Genomic DNA, 16,315 nt, shown 5'->3' on the forward strand with positions numbered 1-16,315 from the left:
TTATTTTTTAAACTGTACGGTAGATCTTTTATCTAGTAGTCTTTTTTAACAACTGACGTTGACAACCCTAAACGTCAGTTTGACGTTTTAATTTCAAGAAAACACCTGTGAGCTCGTCAGATTTTGATTTTTCAAAAAGGGCAATATTTAAAGAGGCGTTCTTTAGTAGTTACCGCCGTTGCAAAGATGAACGTGATAGCGGCGGTCAAGGCATATGTGACAAAAATGACCGAAGAGAGTGAACCCGGCATGAAAATATTGTTAATGGATAAAGAGACAACCAGTGTTATCAGTATGGTGTACGGACAGTCGGAAATTCAACAGAAGGAAGTTTTTCTGCTCGAAAGGTTGGATTCACAAAATCAAAGCAATTCTATGGGTTTGCGCTATTTAAAGTGTCTGGTGTTTTTGCGGCCGACTCAGGAAAACATCGAACTGTTGTGTAACGAGCTGCGCTATCCAAAGTACGGCGCTTATTACATCTACTTCAGCAACATTATTGCAAAGGCTGACATTAAAATCTTGGCAGAGCATGATGAGCAAGAAGTTGTCAAAGAAGTGCAAGAATTGTACATGGATTATTTGGCTGTGAATCCCCATTTATTCTCGATAGGCTTGCAAACTTGCATGAGCGGTCTCTTGTGGAATCAGGTAGCGCTACAGAGAACAGTTCAGGGAATTATTGCTGTTTTACTCTCTCTAAAGAAAAATCCTGTGATTCGGTATCAAGCCAACTCGAAACTTTGCAAAGATTTAGGTGCCAGAATTGATGAAGTAATGAGTAAAGAATCATCACTCTTTGCCTTTGGTCAATCTGGTCAACCTCTCTTGCTCATTTTGGACAGGAGAGATGATCCGATGACTCCACTCTTGAACCAGTGGACTTATCAAGCGATGGTGCACGAGCTGTTAACTATAAATAATAATCGCGTTAATCTGTCAAACATCCCTGGAGTAAGCAAAGAACTATCAGAAGTGGTTCTGTCAGCAGAGCAAGACCCTTTCTATGCCAAAAACATATTTATGAATTATGGCGAGATTGGCCAAAACATTAAACAATTGATGGATCAGTTTCAAGCCAAGGCTAAGAGTCACCAAAAAATTGAGAGTATCGCCGATATGAAGAATTTCGTCGAAGCATATCCACAATTCAAGAAATTATCAGGGAATGTCACCAAACATGTCACAGTAGTGGGAGAGTTGAGTTCGATGGTGAATAAATACTATTTGCTTGATGTTTCTGAAATTGAGCAAGAAATCTCGTCGCAGAATGACCATTCCTCACACTTGCAAAGCATCAGGAAGTTGATCAGCAATGAAAAAATTAGAAACACGGACATTGCTAAATTAGTAATGTTGTATGCGTTGCGCTATCAGAACCACAGCAATAATGACATTGTGGGGCTGATCGAATTGTTGAAGAAGAGAGGAGTTGCTGAACGCCTCGTCAAGAACGTTGTAAATATATTGGAGTATGCTGGGTCTCATGCGCGACAGAGCGATTTTCTTAACGTTGAAAACGCTTTGCAAAGCACTAAACGATTTTTCAAGGGGTTGAGTGGGGTGGATAATGTGTACACCCAACACAAACCTTTGATTCATGAAACTTTGGAAGAACTAGTCAAGGGGAGGCTTAAAGATAGTTTGTATCCATATGTGGGTAATCACTTCATGAACGGGAGGCCCCAAGATATAATCATTTTTATGGTAGGGGGCGCCACTTATGAAGAGTCTTTGACTGTACATTCCTTTAACAAGAGCAATCCAAGCTTCAATATTATTCTTGGTGGTACAAATATCCACAATTCTACAAGTTTCTTGACAGAGGTAGAGCAGGCCACAAGAAACGTGACTAGGAAGCACACGAGGAACATTCGCAATGTTAGATTTGACTAGAAGAGTATTTTTGTTCTAACTAGATTTAAGGAAATTGTATATTTTTTATTTATTTGTATATTGCGTATTAAGTAAATGTAATTCCTGAATTGTTTGTAGGATCACTAACTACAACAATTTATTAAATATTTATATGATTATGAAATTAAAGATTCAAAAAAATTGATTGTGGCGTTTGTGTGAATGTTTAAAGTTGGCGGACCTTTTAAGTGGGTCAAGTGCTGCCAACGTGATTTGACAAGTGTCAAATGTTAACGGCGCTGCCAACCAGAAGCTGTGAAGTACAGGTGCAAGAGGAGGATGGCATTTTGTTTATGTAAAATAATCCCACAAAAACATTAACAACAAACAAATTAACAATGGAACCCGAATTAAATGTTGAGGACTCGTTAGACAATGTGGACATGGACGTAGAGGACAGAATGATGAAACGCTGCAGACTACCTCGCAGACAAGCAGTGCAATCAAAGAAATTCTGTGCCAAAGATGAAAGGAATGCATCACTTAAAAAGGTGCAATAACACACATGCACCGTTTAAAGTGTACTGAAATGTGTTTCTGTAGGTTTCTGTAATCCTCCAAAAATCAGAGACTGACAGAACATTTGAGGAGGCTCAGGTATTAACAGAGTGTTCAGAAGCAGTGGAAGAAGTCCAGCTGCGGTGGCGGAAGCGAGACGAAGCGAAACGGAGATTGGAGGAGTTCGAAGAACCTCCTGAAGTATTAAAAGAAAAATGTCTCATTTTGGCACAAGCTATTGCTCAAGCACAACATTTAGTCGTTTACACGGGGGCCGGGATCAGTACTGCGGCGAAAATTCCCGACTACAGAGGGCCTAACGGTATTTGGACCAGACTGCAACAAGGCAAAGACATCGGGTGAGTGCACCAAGTGCGAGATTTGAGGTTATGTTGACGGCGATGTTTTAGTGCCCATGACCTCTCGCTGGCCGAACCAACGTACACCCACATGGCCTTGTCAGAACTGTACCGGAAGAAAATTCTCAAATATGTGGTGTCCCAGAACTGTGATGGTCTCCACTTGCGTTCGGGCCTACCCAGAACAGCTCTGTCCGAGTTACACGGGAACATGTACATCGAGGTTTGTAAAAATTGTAAACCGCACAAAGAGTACTGGCGACTCTTCGACGTGACGGAAAACACCGCGCGGTACTCGCATAAAACCTCACGTAAATGCTACACGTGCAACGAGCCTTTGATCGACACAATAGTGCATTTCGGGGAGCGGGGCAGCTTGCAGTGGCCGTTGAACTGGGCGGGGGCTTGCAAGAACGCGGAGAAGGCCACGACAATCGTCTGTCTAGGCTCCAGTTTGAAGGTCCTGAAGAGGTATCCGTGGCTGTGGCAGATGGACAAGCCTGCTAAGAAGAGACCCAATTTGTACATCGTCAATTTGCAATGGACGCCGAAAGACGACGTTGCCAACGTGAAGATCCACGGCAGGTGCGACCAGGTGATGGAGGCGGTCATGAACCTGTTGGACGTACAAGTGCCCCCGTATGACCGGTTCAAGGACCCCATCTACGCCCACGGTTCGCTGCTGTGCGAGGCTGAGTCGCACACGACGACCCAGCCGTCGCTGAAGCTGGACGACGCGGTTAAAAAGGAGGATGATTCCACAGTACAAAACGGTATTAAAGACTGTTCGATAAATCGTGATAATGATCTCAGTTCGACTCGATCGATAAAATCAGAGTTCTGTGATAATTTTAGCAATAGTAATAAATCGTCACCGAGTAATTCAAAAAACAACAGTCTTCCCGCGAAAGGACCCACTAGCAACGCTTTCTCGATAGACGAAATCCTCAGTGACCGTGTTCAGACGAGCTACGCCAACCCATTACCTCGACAAGACGCACCAAGCCTCTTAGATAATAATTTTCTACTGACTTCGAACTACTCGCTCCTAAGTTACAACAGTTTGGCCACGAACTTTTTGCAGTGTCAGATATTGGGGTCGTACTCGGACTTCATCTACTACCCCTACCAGACCAGTTTCTTGTACTCGGGTCTGCACAGTATTATCAATCCGGTCCCCGAGTTCGCCATCCCCGACGACAAAGCCCAAAAGACAATTCCGAAAATCGAGCCGTCGTGCAACTTTTGTGATACAAACTATGAGTCCGCGAATTGTTTGTTTTATCCGAAAAGCGAAGCGGAATTCGTCAACCCGCGCTACAGGTTTAGCAAAAGCGAACAAAAAGAGAAAGCGAACGTCTGCGTGTGCTGCGACTACACCACGGACGAAGAAGACCTCGAATTGAACGAGAACAAGGAACAAATCGGAGACAAAGACCAGTTGAAAAACAAGATACAAGCGGGTTGGTTCGGGAAAGGGTGCAGGAAGAACAAGCGGTGGAAGAAGAAATGAAATTATGATTTGAATTCTTCAGTATTAAAGTGGTTTTTTATATTTTTTTTACTGTTTATTTATTTATTTACTGACTATTTATTTATGATGTAAACAAAATAAAATATCAATTGATACGATGAACTGTCTTTTATTTTCTACTTTACACGAAACTCGTAATTCTTATTTCTGGAAGGGGTAGTAGTCTAAGCCGGTTTTTTGGTCGTATTGTTGGGATTTATCCGCTTTCTTTGCCTGCGCTATCAGATCTTGCACGCTCTTGCGATACGGGGGCGGAAGCGTGTCCTCGTGCAGAGTACACGTAAATTGTGGGGGTTCCTGCTTTTTATAAATGCGCCTTCTTATAATGTCCACGTCACGAAAATATTCGTCCATCAATTTTTCTACGGACGTAGGAGGCACATTAAGCTCAAATAAGAAATAACTGCAACCAGCATCATTAACAGTATTTTTAACTTATTGACGAAATTACCTAGCTTTGTGGTGTACCATACCGTGGCTGCTCGTTTTGTGGGGCATATCTCGCGTCCCCAAATGTTCCAACTTCCGAAGGAATCCTCCGTTCTCAAAAATCGTATTTGCGGTTCTTTTCACCACCGAAGCTAATTCCGTCTGAAATGTAACCTAGTCAAAAAAAGTACGTTTTTTCAATCATTATCAAACCTTCGGCATAATCCTAAATAGTACGCACAACTCGTACGTAATCATTTTTGCAGTTATTTAAAGTTTTCCTAAATCTTGATTGTGTTTTTTTTAGGTTAGGTTGGGTATTTTTTCTTTACGTTGGTATGCGTTAACTCCGTTTTTGTGGTTTTACGCGAAATAAAATTAATATAAGGTAAAGAATTAAAAATCTATGTACAGAACAGAATGATTTAAAAAAATAAATTAGTTCTAATTTTCAAATGAATTTTTCAGGAAACGTCCAATTTGAAAATTTTCCATAATGGTTGGCAACAGGTCTTAAAATGGAAGTCACCTGTCAATTGTCAAATTTCTGTGAAACGTGAATTCGAGAGAGGTAAGGCAGAAAGTTTGCGTTTTACCTCCTAGTTCGTCAACTATGAGTTGTTGTGTGCTGTAAATAATGTCTGAGTCGCTTATTGTCACTTGCCCAAATGTCTGATGGGCCCCCGGAACAGCTAAAAAGATTTGTGTTTTCCTCCAAATATAACCTCAGAGGAGAACCTGAGGAAGAGAAGTTGGAAGTGATAATTCCGGAGGTACCACACTTATCTCTTTTTGTTTTAATTTTCATCACTCCTTGCATGACTACTATTATCTGTTGTTGCAGCTTCTCCAAGCCAGCTACTCGTTTTACACCTGGCCGTCTGCACCCGTTCTCGCCTGGTTCCTGTGGGAGAATCGCAAGGAACTGGTGGGAAAACGCATATTAGAAATCGGATCTGGAACAGCGTTGCCTGGAATCGTCGCGGCGAAGTGTGGAGCAAAGGTAATCCTCAGTGACTCTGCTACTCTCCCCAAATCACTAGCCCACACCAGGAGAAGTTGCCAGCTGAACAATTTGGTTGTGAACAAACACATCCAAATAATAGGCTTGACTTGGGGGTTGTTTTTGAACAACTTGGACTCAGTCGGTCAACTAGACCTGATTCTGGGGTCTGACTGTTTTTATGAGCCTGCAGTCTTCGAGGACATCTTAGTGTCAATTTCTTACCTTCTTGAAATCAATCAGGGGGCAAAGTTTCTGTGCACCTATCAGGAACGCAGTTCTGATTGGTCCATCGAACATTTACTTGCAAAGTGGAATTTGCACTGCCAGGTCCACAACATTAACAACTTGGGCGCCACTGCTGGTCTGGACATTCACGAGTTGGTGGGGGACCACAGTATACACTTGTTGGAGATCTCGCGGCAAATTTGATTATGGCTGGTAATGTCGTCCGGAATATCTACAAACTGTACGTCGGAAATATTCCTTGGACTGTAGGAAGTTTCGAGTTGAAGAGCTACTTCAGCAAATTCGGCCAAGTCGGTCCCGCTAGTGTAGTTTTTGATAAAGACACCGGACTGTCCCGCAATTACGGATTCGTTTTGTTCCGTAACAAGGACGATTTTGACAAGGCACTCGCCACCAAAAATCACAAATTGGAAGGGAATTTACTGAGAGTCGAGCCGGTCAATGACAGTCAAGTAGATCACTAGTTATGGCGACCTCTGTCGATAGTTTTAACGATCTCAAAGAACTGGGGATCGACTGCGAGGATGATTCTTTAACAGATACTTTCAACAAAGCTGCTAATCACTTACAGAACTTGTTACCAAACTTAGATAATCAGGTCCTTTTGAGTCTGTACGGTTATTACAAGCAGGGTTCGCAAGGACCTTGCAACATCCCAAAGCCGAGTTGGTACGACATGAAGGCCAAGTCCAAATGGGAGGCTTGGAACAAGTTGGGGGACATGTCTCAAAACGAAGCCAAAATGATCTACGTCGAAACTATAAAGAAACTCGATCCCGACTTTACCACTGCCACCAAAGAGAGTTGGGTGTCAGTCTCCACCCTTCAAAACGACCAAAGTACAAATCACACCGGCGAGAGAAGCATCGTCGACTACGTCAAAGAGGAGGACTGCGCTCAGGTCGCGAAAATGTTGCAATCGTCGGGTGGAAAAGACCTGCTCGATAAAGTCGACGAGGATGGGTTGGGTCTGATCCACTGGGCGGCAGATCGAGGGTCAGTGGAGGTTTTGAGGGTTTTGATCAGTTGCGGTGGCGACGTTAACCTGCAGGATTCGGAGGGACAAACTGCCTTACATTACGCTTCGAGCTGCGGCCACGGGGATTGCGTTAAGAGCCTTCTGGAAAATAACGCAAGGCGGGATATTTTGGACAACGATGGTTCGAGTCCAGAAGATGTGGCTTGTGACGGAACTGTTAAAGAATTATTTGTTAATTTTGTGTAGTATCTCTTACAATTTCTGTAATATAGAAGTCAAAAAAAAATTAATGTGTTTTATTTATAGTCCAGTACTAAGGTATTTTTGTTCTACAAAGTGCGGCGAAGAAATGATACATGGTAATAGACCTAAACATACAAAAAACAAATATACTAGATATTTATGATACAAGTGGAATAAGAGCATTATTAGAGCTTGTGCCAACTCTCATGATCGATGACCTTGACAAAAGCTGCGCGAAGGCGGCGCCCAATTTTGATAAGTGAAACGTAAAAACATCGGTCGTTTGGTTAAATTTTCAGGGTGGCGGCCAATTTGTATTTTACAGTGTCCAACGGTTTGGATTAGAATGCCCCAGATTATCAAGGGACCTGTCGCCAAATATCAATCAACATAAATTAGCTCACAAATCTGTAAAGTGTGACAAAATGGTACTGATGTTTTTAGTTCGAATAGTACAGCCGCTTCGGTACGCATTTTGGTTTCTGCGTCATCGATCATGAGAGTTGGCACAAGCTCTAACAATCGCGTGCGAAATTTGTACGAGGCGAAGCCGAGTTGTGTAATCTCACAAATTCGTTAATGATGCGTTATCACACGTGTATTGTATAATATTTTATCTACGACCGTCCAGCTACAAAAGAGTCTAATAAATTCATGTATAGCTTCAAGGGTTTCAATGATAATCTGTCAAAATATTTTTTTTCAAATGCGAACAGATACTTTTTTAAAAGTAATTTTGATAGATTTTTATTCTGAAAACATCAATGTATCACGAGTAAGTATATACTTTCATAACAAAAATAAAACAATATTAAAAAAATGATAGATACTGTCTTCTATGCGCTCCATTTATCGCTAAACATTGGCGGCATCTTTGCACAATCCCTATGTTATTATTTGTCATTTGTTTTTCCAGCTAACTTAATTTGGTTATTACACTGTAATGCAATGCATTTTGATAGCTTCTCGCTTGGTGCTCGTCATTTGTTTCAAAAGTTAGTGTTATTTTTTTATGCGAAGTTATACTTGTGATACATTGTTGTTTTCAGAATAAAAATCTCTATCAGAATGTCAAAAAAAGTATGTGTTCCCATTTGATTTTTTTCTGGCAGTTTAACCTTAAAGCCCTTAAGGCTATACGTAAATTTAGTAGGCTATTCACAACCATTTAATTTGGTACATAGATAATTAAAATCCTTCCATAAATAAGGGAGCTATGGATTCATCTTCTTTTTTAGGGACACCTCTTTGTAATAGGTAAAAATTATCAACAACTGGCCTCATCGGGAGTTTATTTGCAAATTGCAAAAATTGTGTAATTAATATTTATAAAACATAGTTAGGTACATCAATTGTCCTTATAGTTGTTTATTAAAATTAATTTTTTTAATTAATTGGTTGTTATTGTAAAAAAGCGTGCGGTAATGAAGTTCTTATCTACACCCGTGGGATAAATGGCACTTATCCTTCCCATTTTGCATGAGATAAGAAGTTATTATAAAAAAGCTTCCGATAATGAAAATGCGTGCGGTAGTGAAGTTCTTATCTCATGCAAAATGGATGGGATAAGTGTTATTTATCCCACGAGCGTATATAAAATTATATCTACCTGTTGAAATAAATGTGGTCATGAAAATAAAATTTGCTCTTAGAAACAAAGTGAGTCAAATTTGCCATTTGTATTGGTACGAGTCAATCTACGAGTCCAAGTTAATTCATCATGTTTTTATTTATTTCATCATATTTTATTGCTTATTGTTAACCCATTTCGTGATTCAGTTCAGTGAGTAACCTAGACTGTGGTCGGTGTAAATAACAGAGTGTTTGGTGGCATTAACAGTTCATTCCAAGGCAAGATTCTGATCAGTGTTGAAACCTGGTCAAAGTCAAAAATATCTGCAAAACAAATGTATCGTACGGGGGGCCACGTATGCACGAAACACACCTGTTCCAAGCTTGCTTGTCCCAACGAGTACCCTTCGATGTTGAGCCGATGTTTGCCCCTCTCCAAAATACCGAACATTTTCGACCACTTGACGCTCTGGTCACTAATGTAATAAATCAGCAACTCGTGATGTTTTTCTTGTAGCTTAGCACTAGAAAAATTTGTACTGACGAATTTTTCCACTCGTTCAAATTCAGTCTGCGACGGTGCCTTTTCGGGCCCCCCTTTCAGTTTGATGGTTAAAGTGTACCCGGCAGCGAACTTGTTCTTCAGGTGCTGCACGGAACCCAAGCACTTGAAATTTCCGTTCACCATGATCGCCAGTCTGGTGCAGAGCGCCTCGCACTCCTCCATGCTGTGCGACGTGAAGACTATGCTCTTTCCCTTGTCTCGAATGGTGCAGATCGAGTCCCACAAGTTCCGTTTGGTGGCAGGATCCATACCTGCGACCACACAATTTCAAGAAGCAACACTTTGTCAACGGTACCTGCTGTAGGCTCGTCCAAACAAATAAGAGGCGGGTCTCCGATCAGAGAAATGGCGGTGCTCAATTTCCTCCTGTTGCCTCCACTGAGCTGCTGGACTCTCTTGTTCAGGTGTCGGTGGAAATCGAAATCGTACGACAGCTTTTCTGACACGTGCGTACATTCACTCAACGGAACCCCTCTCAGCAAGGCGAAGATTATTAACGTTTCTTTGGGCGTCAGTTCGGGGATGAGGGCGTCAAATTGGGGACAGTAGCCAATGAATTTTTGAACCTCGTGGAGGTGCGTTTTGATGTCGAAACCGCGAATCCAAGCGTCCCCTTGAGTGATTTTAACGTCGCCGGTTATCATTTTAAAAGTGGAAGTTTTGCCGGCTCCGTTGACACCTAAAAGACCAAAACACTCAAACTGTTTCACACCGAGGCAGAGACCGTTGACAGCTAAGAAGCTTTTGTAATATTTGGTTATGTTTTTCAACACCAGAATGTGTTGTTGGCAGAGTTCCGATTCAGCAGTAGTTCGAATCTTTTCTTTTTCTCTCCTGACGTCCTCATCTTCCTCTGATACATCTTCAAACTCTTTAGTTGTACGTCCGCAAGGAAGACGCTTTGTCACTTTGGAAAAAATATTGTACTCGACTAGAATAAGAAGGAGAAAGAGGGCAGCTCCACAGATGAGCGAGTACAACATATTTCTGCCAACCCCAGGACTTTCCCATTTGAAGTAGTCAGGTTCCCTTTCTGGAAGCACACCTCAAAAGCCATTCAATGTATAAAAACGTGTACCTACCACAACAGTATTGTGATAGAACCTGTGAAGTGTTGCTGTGACAAGCCAAGAACCAGCAGTCGTCAACTGTCCTGTTGGGATTACGTTCTAAACAAGAGTTGACAAAGAAGTTGCACATTTTGGTGGTGGTAAAAGAGACATAAGAGTCTCGTATTCCCGTGGCTAATGAGTAGTGAGGAATCACGAGGAATCCCCAATGGAGGCCGTCCGCCACGTACTCCAGCTTCAATCCTGGAGTTCCCAAAATTTGTATCACCAAGAAAGCCGTAACACCTAAACCTTGTCGCTTAGTGCAGGTACTAGGAGTGTTGAGTTCTTACCCATGAAGACGTTGAACAGAGTCATTCTGGAGTACCCGGTCGAGGGAATGTCGAACAAGAACGCAGCCAAGTACATGACGGGCAACATCGCTACTCCAAAGCAGAACAACAACAAAAATATTCTACCTGTGTGGGGCAAATTAAAATAGAAACAGATGGTGTAGAATGAGTACCCAGTTCGCTGGTGCTTCTGAAACCCTCTTCCTGGAAGGCCAACATAGTGAGGAGGAGGGCCAGAATCGTCACAATGAACGTCGTCAGGTCGCCCAAGAACGCAACCGTCCAAAATATGTAACCCTTAGCACCGGAAGCGAACTGCAAGTGCTTGGATTTGCACACTCGTTCTTTTATGTAAAAGAGGATGTAGAAGGATGCCACGAAAGACATGCTGAATGCTATGTTGAAAGCTAGTTGGAAGCCCAGACCGTTCCCCTTCAACAGTCTGTCAATCTGCGTGTCGGTGGTGAATGGTAGAGGATGGTTGGCAAAGGCGATGCTGTGGTTTCCCCCCAGGAGTGAGCCGTACATGGTATTCAGTATGAGTGCTAGTGCTAGGCCGGGCGTGTGGTAGGGGTCATTATTGAACCATGCGGTAAAAACAGTCCCGTTTCGCTCGTTTAGAGTGAACGAAGCTCCCACCAAGTATCTTCGTGCCACAGTGTCTGGAACAATTTTAGTCTAAAAGGATTTTTTAATCGAGAAACATTCGCAAACGGACTTACTAAATTCAACATGGCCTCCTCAATACTGGTGACTTTTTGGACTTGATGACCTTGCACAATCTGTAAAAAGTGTTCGCTAAACCTATTGGACACGTCGTCCTGGACAAGTATTATGGGATCCTCGTAAATGTCTAAACTGAGAGGCAGTTTGGGCAAACTTTCCACCGTGTACTTGTTCATATTTCGACTGGCGATGATGGCTATTATGAGAAAAGCGACAGGGATCAAGATCTGAATGATTTGCAAGAGCCAAGTTCTGGCGATCGATAAATATTTCTTCATTAGCATTGCCATGAACTGGTTCTTGATTAGTTTAGGTCCTGTCAGAAGTTTATCATTCTTCGACCGTACGGAAGCTGAAGACACTAAAGTATACTTTTGAGATGTTCCAATCAAAACATTTACTACCTTTCGCGGTCATAGAAGAGTTTGTCGATCTAAAGGATCTGGTTTGTTCGAACACTTGCTTGCCGAAAAGGTTTGTCGATTTAGGCTCTATGCCGACTCTGCAAATAGTTTTTCGATCATTCGTAAACACTTTGATTCCTTTGGTCACAGTACCGCAAGAACACGTCCTCCAAGGTGGTCAGCGATATTCCGTAACTGCGAATGCCCAAGCTGTGGATGTGTTGTTCTAAATCTCGGAGCATTGTTTCGAACGTCGCTACATATTCTTCACTTAGCAAATAAGTGAGTTCGGAGGCAGCATTGCCGAATATCTGAAAGAGTCATGTAGATATACTGTGTGAGGCTCCAATTTGAAATTACTTGAACATCTGGGATATATTTCTCCAGAAGAGCAGTAACTTGCTTGGGGTCACAGCTTGGTAACTTGTCCAAAATGAGATGGTACCCTGCGCCAAACTTCTTCTTCAGGAAGTAACTCGAACCGCAACACTTCAACTCTCCCTCGGCCATTATGGCAATTCTGTCGCCCAACAAATCGGCTTCGTCCATGTAGTGTGTGGTCAGCAGTACACATCTCCCTTTCTTTTGCTCTCGGAGTAAGTCCCACAAGGCCCGTCTAGAAGATGGGTCCATACCGGCGGTGGGTTCATCCAACATCACCACCTTCGAATTTCCGCACAACGCGATCCCCACGCACAGCTTCCTCTTCATTCCGCCAGACAAAGAACTGGACTTTTTGTTGACTTTGTCTTGCAGCTCCAGAAGGTTCACGTATTTGTCGATTTCCTCGTCAACTTTCCGCTTCCGGAGCCCCTTCAGCCTGCTGAAGAAGTAGAGGTGTTCTTTGACGGTCAGATCGTCGAAGAGTATGTTGAACTGGGGACAAAGCCCCAAGTCCGCTCTTATGTGCTTCATGTCTGTCCTTATGTCGAATCCGTGGATGATCGCGGTTCCGCTGGTCGGTGGAATTATCCCGGTGAGCATGGACATCGTCGAGGTTTTCCCAGCTCCGTTGTGTCCCAACAAGGCGGTAATTTGATCGTCGTAGATGTCCAAAAAGAGATCGTTGACTGCTACTTTTTTGCCAAACTCTTTCCGTAAGCTCCGTATCTGGATCCCGGGATGTAGATTGGGAGGTTGCTTTTCGTAAAACATATCAGACATGGTACTGAGTTCCTCGGCATCTGCAAGACCTTTGCACACATTTACGGTTGTACTAGTCGTTCAAAATTAGTACCAAATCGTACTGGACGTCCGCACCAGAAGGAATAAGTGAAGGGGAAGTACCAAGGCTGCGGCATTCCGTAATCTCCAGGAAACACAGCTTCGACGTACAGAGCGATAATCAAGTAAATGAAGGCGTCAACAACCAACATCAACAGTATCAACGAAAGAGTTAGAGTGTCGCCAGGTGCGATGGGTTTGTTCACGTTGTGCCACTGAATCCCTAAATTCGGAATTATTCGAATCGTTGCGGAGACGCCAATTTACCTTCGCTGGTGCCTTCGTACATCAGGAACAACTGAAATCCGTAAGCCATCGCGGTGTTGGAGCCCAAACTCGAAATCAGCTTGGTGGTCAGACTGAGTTGGTCGTACTGAGTATGCAAGAACATGTACGGAGTGTAGGACAGGAACCACATCAGACCTGCGACGGTGGCTGCGGTGTTTGCCTTGGAGAAAAACACGCTAATGGCGAAACAAAACGTGATAGTTGCGCACACGTAGAACATGAGAAACGTGAACAAAATCAATGGATTGGCGTGGGTGAAGATACTGTAGTCAGATTCGGGGTACCAAGTCACGGTCAGCAGCAGAACTATGAAAATCACTGAAATGAGAAGGTAGATAAAGTATTTGATGAACCAGGCGGTCCAGTGCAGCCAATTCGGCAAACCCATGATCTTCATAGCTTCCTGAAAGTAGCCCGGTTGATTTCTGGACAACGAGATAAATCCAGTACCTTCAGTTGTTTTTCTTTCTCGGTGGTGATGGCTTTGACAGTGTTGATGCACGTGTAGACGAAACTCAGCATGATTATGAGCCCGATGAAGCCGATCAAGGCTGGAAGCAAAGGGTCTTCTTTCCAGCTGGCATGCGGGAATCGCTGCATGTGTATTATGGGCGGTACGGTTCCTAGTTTTAAAGGTACGTTCACAATCGAGTCGATACCTAGTTCACCAAGTATCAGTGCAAATGTTATGACCGTTTGCAAACCTAGAAAGCCCTCCTTGTAATAACCTGAAACGGGAATACCAGGAGAATGTTGGTACTATTCATTGCTGATTACTAGGATAGGCGCCGTTGTTTCTCTCTCGCTCTCGGGGTCCCGGTGTTTCAAAAACTGGATACAACATGTGGGTCTTCCAGTTTCGAATGTAAAACAATTTATCCAGTTTGCCTGGAAGCAGAGTACCACTAGTACTAGGAGTAGCAAGTGCGTTAGCGTTTTACCCACGACAGATTTCGAATCTTTTGCTGTATTGTTTAACGTAACGGCACCATTATATTTGGCGGGGGTACTAAAAAGGTCACCGCCAAGGTCGCGAAGTTCACCCGGAAATCTGATTTGTACAAAGGAGTTGCGCCAGTTGATTGTTGTTGCTTTTTACCTTAACGATACTTCTATGTCGGGTGGAATATAATCTTTGTTGTATAGATCGTCGTCAAACTGGATTCCTGCCAAAGTGGTAGGCCCCTCGTCGGTGAGGAAATGAGCCTCTAACTCCTTCGCGTTCTTGTAGCCTCTAACATCGCTGAAGCTCGATCTCAAGATGTTCATGGAACGATCCAGAATCGTGTTAGGTGAAGGGGAGTATACCAGGAGATACCTTTGCAAAGAGTTGGTACCGTTGGTACTGTTCGTATTCTTTGGACTGAAAAAGTTGAGGGGAGCTGGATGGAACGGTAAAAATTTGTGCTCGGAGCTTTTCTCTGGATCGACTAAACTTCTTACAACAACTAGCAAAATGGAAAACATGATCGGTGCCGCGATTTCGACTGTCGTCTGTAGAGGTCTGCGGTACTGCAACTTCCAGTTTTTCCACAGAAGTAGGGAAAACTTGTTCAGCTGTTCTCGCATAATCCGCTTAAACGAATACGTTATTCTCTGGACTTACTGGATTGGCCAAAATGTTTTTACGTTTGAAATAGCGAGATCTCCTCTGTACCGCGGCATAGTTGCGCTGCTTAGCTTCAAATTTACGAGTGACAAACGGGGAATGTCGGGCGCAAACGTCAAAAGGTCGGTCAATAATGACAGGTTTTGTTCAAATTATAGATATTTATTTGATGTGTCTCAGTAATAACTTAAAATAAATACTGATCTGTGTATACGTTTCAATCATAAAAATACATATCACAATAAATCGGCATGAAAAGGCACGCGTACACCCAATTGTCAAAATTCAAACTATGTAGATCCTAAACTAGTTCTGGTTTAACGCTGCAACTTTGTAAACGTGAGGAAAACCTACAACGAAAAAGTGAAAAATTAAGAACTTCTATATTCCCCATGGTTTTTGTCGTAAATACTAGGAAACTGTCGTATGCATCGAATGAGATCACCGTCATCAATTTCTGTAGCCATCTATACCTGCAAAATGCAAGTTAACAATTAATTAAAACTGAAACTATTTGAAAACACGCTTTATTTACCTATCTAAATTAATTTTTTCGCAATAAGTTTATTACGTTTAAATACCTATTTAAAAACGAATTATATAGTAATTAAAAGATGTTAATGTTATTTTAATCAGCAATTTCATGTGATAGCTTAAGCTTCACTTGCTCATACTTTTTGAATGTGAATGTTTTACGTAGTCTTTGAAAATCATACTTAAGCTTTTACGTTCTCAAATAACATTTATTAATTAATGTTTTTGAAAAAATGTTTATGTCAAGTAAACATGTTATTCTTGGGTAATTAATCCAAATGTATTTTTCACTCATGTTAATTAACTTTTGGAGGTTATAGTGCATCTGTAGATCTACTTTAGTTTGGTCGAAAAAAACCAATCGAGACTGACTATCTAGCATTCTAGCGTGTTCGTGTAAAAGAATGAATTTTTTTTAGATTGTGCACAAGTAATTTAATTAGTGTTGTTAATAAAATTCCATAATTAGTCTTTATCCAATGAGCATCGAGCTGATTTACGTCACGCGTAATGTAAAATGCAAGTACCAATGTATGTACATAAATTGCTATTTTTCTCAATTAAGAATTAAATTTATAAAGCTCGACGTTCAGGTAACAGGCGGAAGCAGTGCCGTACCTACGAAATTTTCATTAAATTAATGTCCTCTTCGCACTATTTGCCACTAAACCATCACTAAACTAAGAATCGAAGTGAGATCAAAGCTTCTGCGCTTACTACGACGCAGATAAACAATGTACTGCGCGTGCGCACGGCTAAATGAAAATTAAAATCCACCAA

At 42.2% G+C, this 16,315-nt stretch overlaps 6 protein-coding genes across 8 annotated transcripts; 4 read left to right on the forward strand and 2 right to left on the reverse strand.

Moving 5' to 3' along the window:
• Positions 1-55: 55 nt before the first annotated feature.
• Vps45 (vacuolar protein sorting 45) lies at positions 56-2,062 on the forward strand. Its single transcript, XM_069045886.1, has one exon. The coding sequence runs from the start codon at positions 187-189 to the stop codon at positions 1,894-1,896; it is 1,710 nt and encodes a 569-aa protein (XP_068901987.1). The 5' UTR covers positions 56-186; the 3' UTR covers positions 1,897-2,062.
• Positions 2,063-2,119: 57 nt separating this feature from the next.
• Positions 2,120-4,406, forward strand: Sirt7 (sirtuin 7). Its single transcript, XM_069045878.1, has 3 exons — positions 2,120-2,408; positions 2,461-2,774; positions 2,826-4,406. The coding sequence occupies exons 1-3, from the start codon at positions 2,256-2,258 to the stop codon at positions 4,285-4,287; spliced, it is 1,929 nt and encodes a 642-aa protein (XP_068901979.1). The 5' UTR covers positions 2,120-2,255; the 3' UTR covers positions 4,288-4,406.
• On the reverse strand, positions 4,402-5,110 carry mRpS6 (mitochondrial ribosomal protein S6). Its single transcript, XM_069045933.1, has 3 exons — positions 4,951-5,110; positions 4,760-4,899; positions 4,402-4,711 (listed from the first exon to the last, which is right to left on the reverse strand). Exons 1-3 carry the CDS (start codon positions 4,993-4,995, stop codon positions 4,450-4,452), a joined length of 447 nt encoding a protein of 148 aa, XP_068902034.1. The 5' UTR covers positions 4,996-5,110; the 3' UTR covers positions 4,402-4,449.
• A 139-nt stretch (positions 5,111-5,249) lies between these two features.
• LOC138129632 (histone-arginine methyltransferase METTL23) lies at positions 5,250-6,411 on the forward strand. The gene is made up of 2 exons (XM_069045928.1): positions 5,250-5,510; positions 5,582-6,411. Exons 1-2 carry the CDS (start codon positions 5,406-5,408, stop codon positions 6,170-6,172), a joined length of 696 nt encoding a protein of 231 aa, XP_068902029.1. The 5' UTR covers positions 5,250-5,405; the 3' UTR covers positions 6,173-6,411.
• A 44-nt stretch (positions 6,412-6,455) lies between these two features.
• On the forward strand, positions 6,456-7,267 carry LOC138129620 (acyl-CoA-binding domain-containing protein 6-like). The gene has a single exon (XM_069045922.1). The coding sequence runs from the start codon at positions 6,456-6,458 to the stop codon at positions 7,212-7,214; it is 759 nt and encodes a 252-aa protein (XP_068902023.1). The 3' UTR covers positions 7,215-7,267.
• Positions 7,268-8,421: 1,154 nt separating this feature from the next.
• On the reverse strand, positions 8,422-16,284 carry LOC138129494 (phospholipid-transporting ATPase ABCA3-like). 3 transcript variants are annotated; one of them, XM_069045796.1, is made up of 19 exons: positions 16,154-16,256; positions 15,537-15,582; positions 15,022-15,474; positions 14,492-14,967; positions 14,334-14,443; positions 14,170-14,280; positions 13,843-14,120; positions 13,372-13,795; positions 13,118-13,327; positions 12,241-13,073; positions 12,034-12,191; positions 11,881-11,978; positions 11,473-11,837; positions 10,924-11,428; positions 10,751-10,876; positions 10,431-10,703; positions 9,644-10,381; positions 9,157-9,599; positions 8,422-9,107 (listed from the first exon to the last, which is right to left on the reverse strand). In XM_069045796.1, exons 3-19 carry the CDS (start codon positions 15,055-15,057, stop codon positions 9,075-9,077), a joined length of 5,217 nt encoding a protein of 1,738 aa, XP_068901897.1. In that variant the 5' UTR covers positions 15,058-15,474; positions 15,537-15,582; positions 16,154-16,256; the 3' UTR covers positions 8,422-9,074. The 3 variants fall into 3 exon arrangements, with proteins under 3 accessions (XP_068901897.1, XP_068901890.1, XP_068901907.1); XM_069045789.1 differs by lacking the exon at positions 15,537-15,582 and having other exon boundaries at positions 16,154-16,284; XM_069045806.1 differs by lacking the exon at positions 15,537-15,582 and having other exon boundaries at positions 8,423-9,107; positions 11,473-11,828; positions 16,154-16,284.
• Positions 16,285-16,315: the final 31 nt, after the last annotated feature.

Source organism: Tenebrio molitor, chromosome 1 (genome assembly GCF_963966145.1).
Source record: "Tenebrio molitor chromosome 1, icTenMoli1.1, whole genome shotgun sequence".
In the NCBI taxonomy this organism is placed as follows: domain Eukaryota; kingdom Metazoa; phylum Arthropoda; class Insecta; order Coleoptera; family Tenebrionidae; genus Tenebrio; species Tenebrio molitor.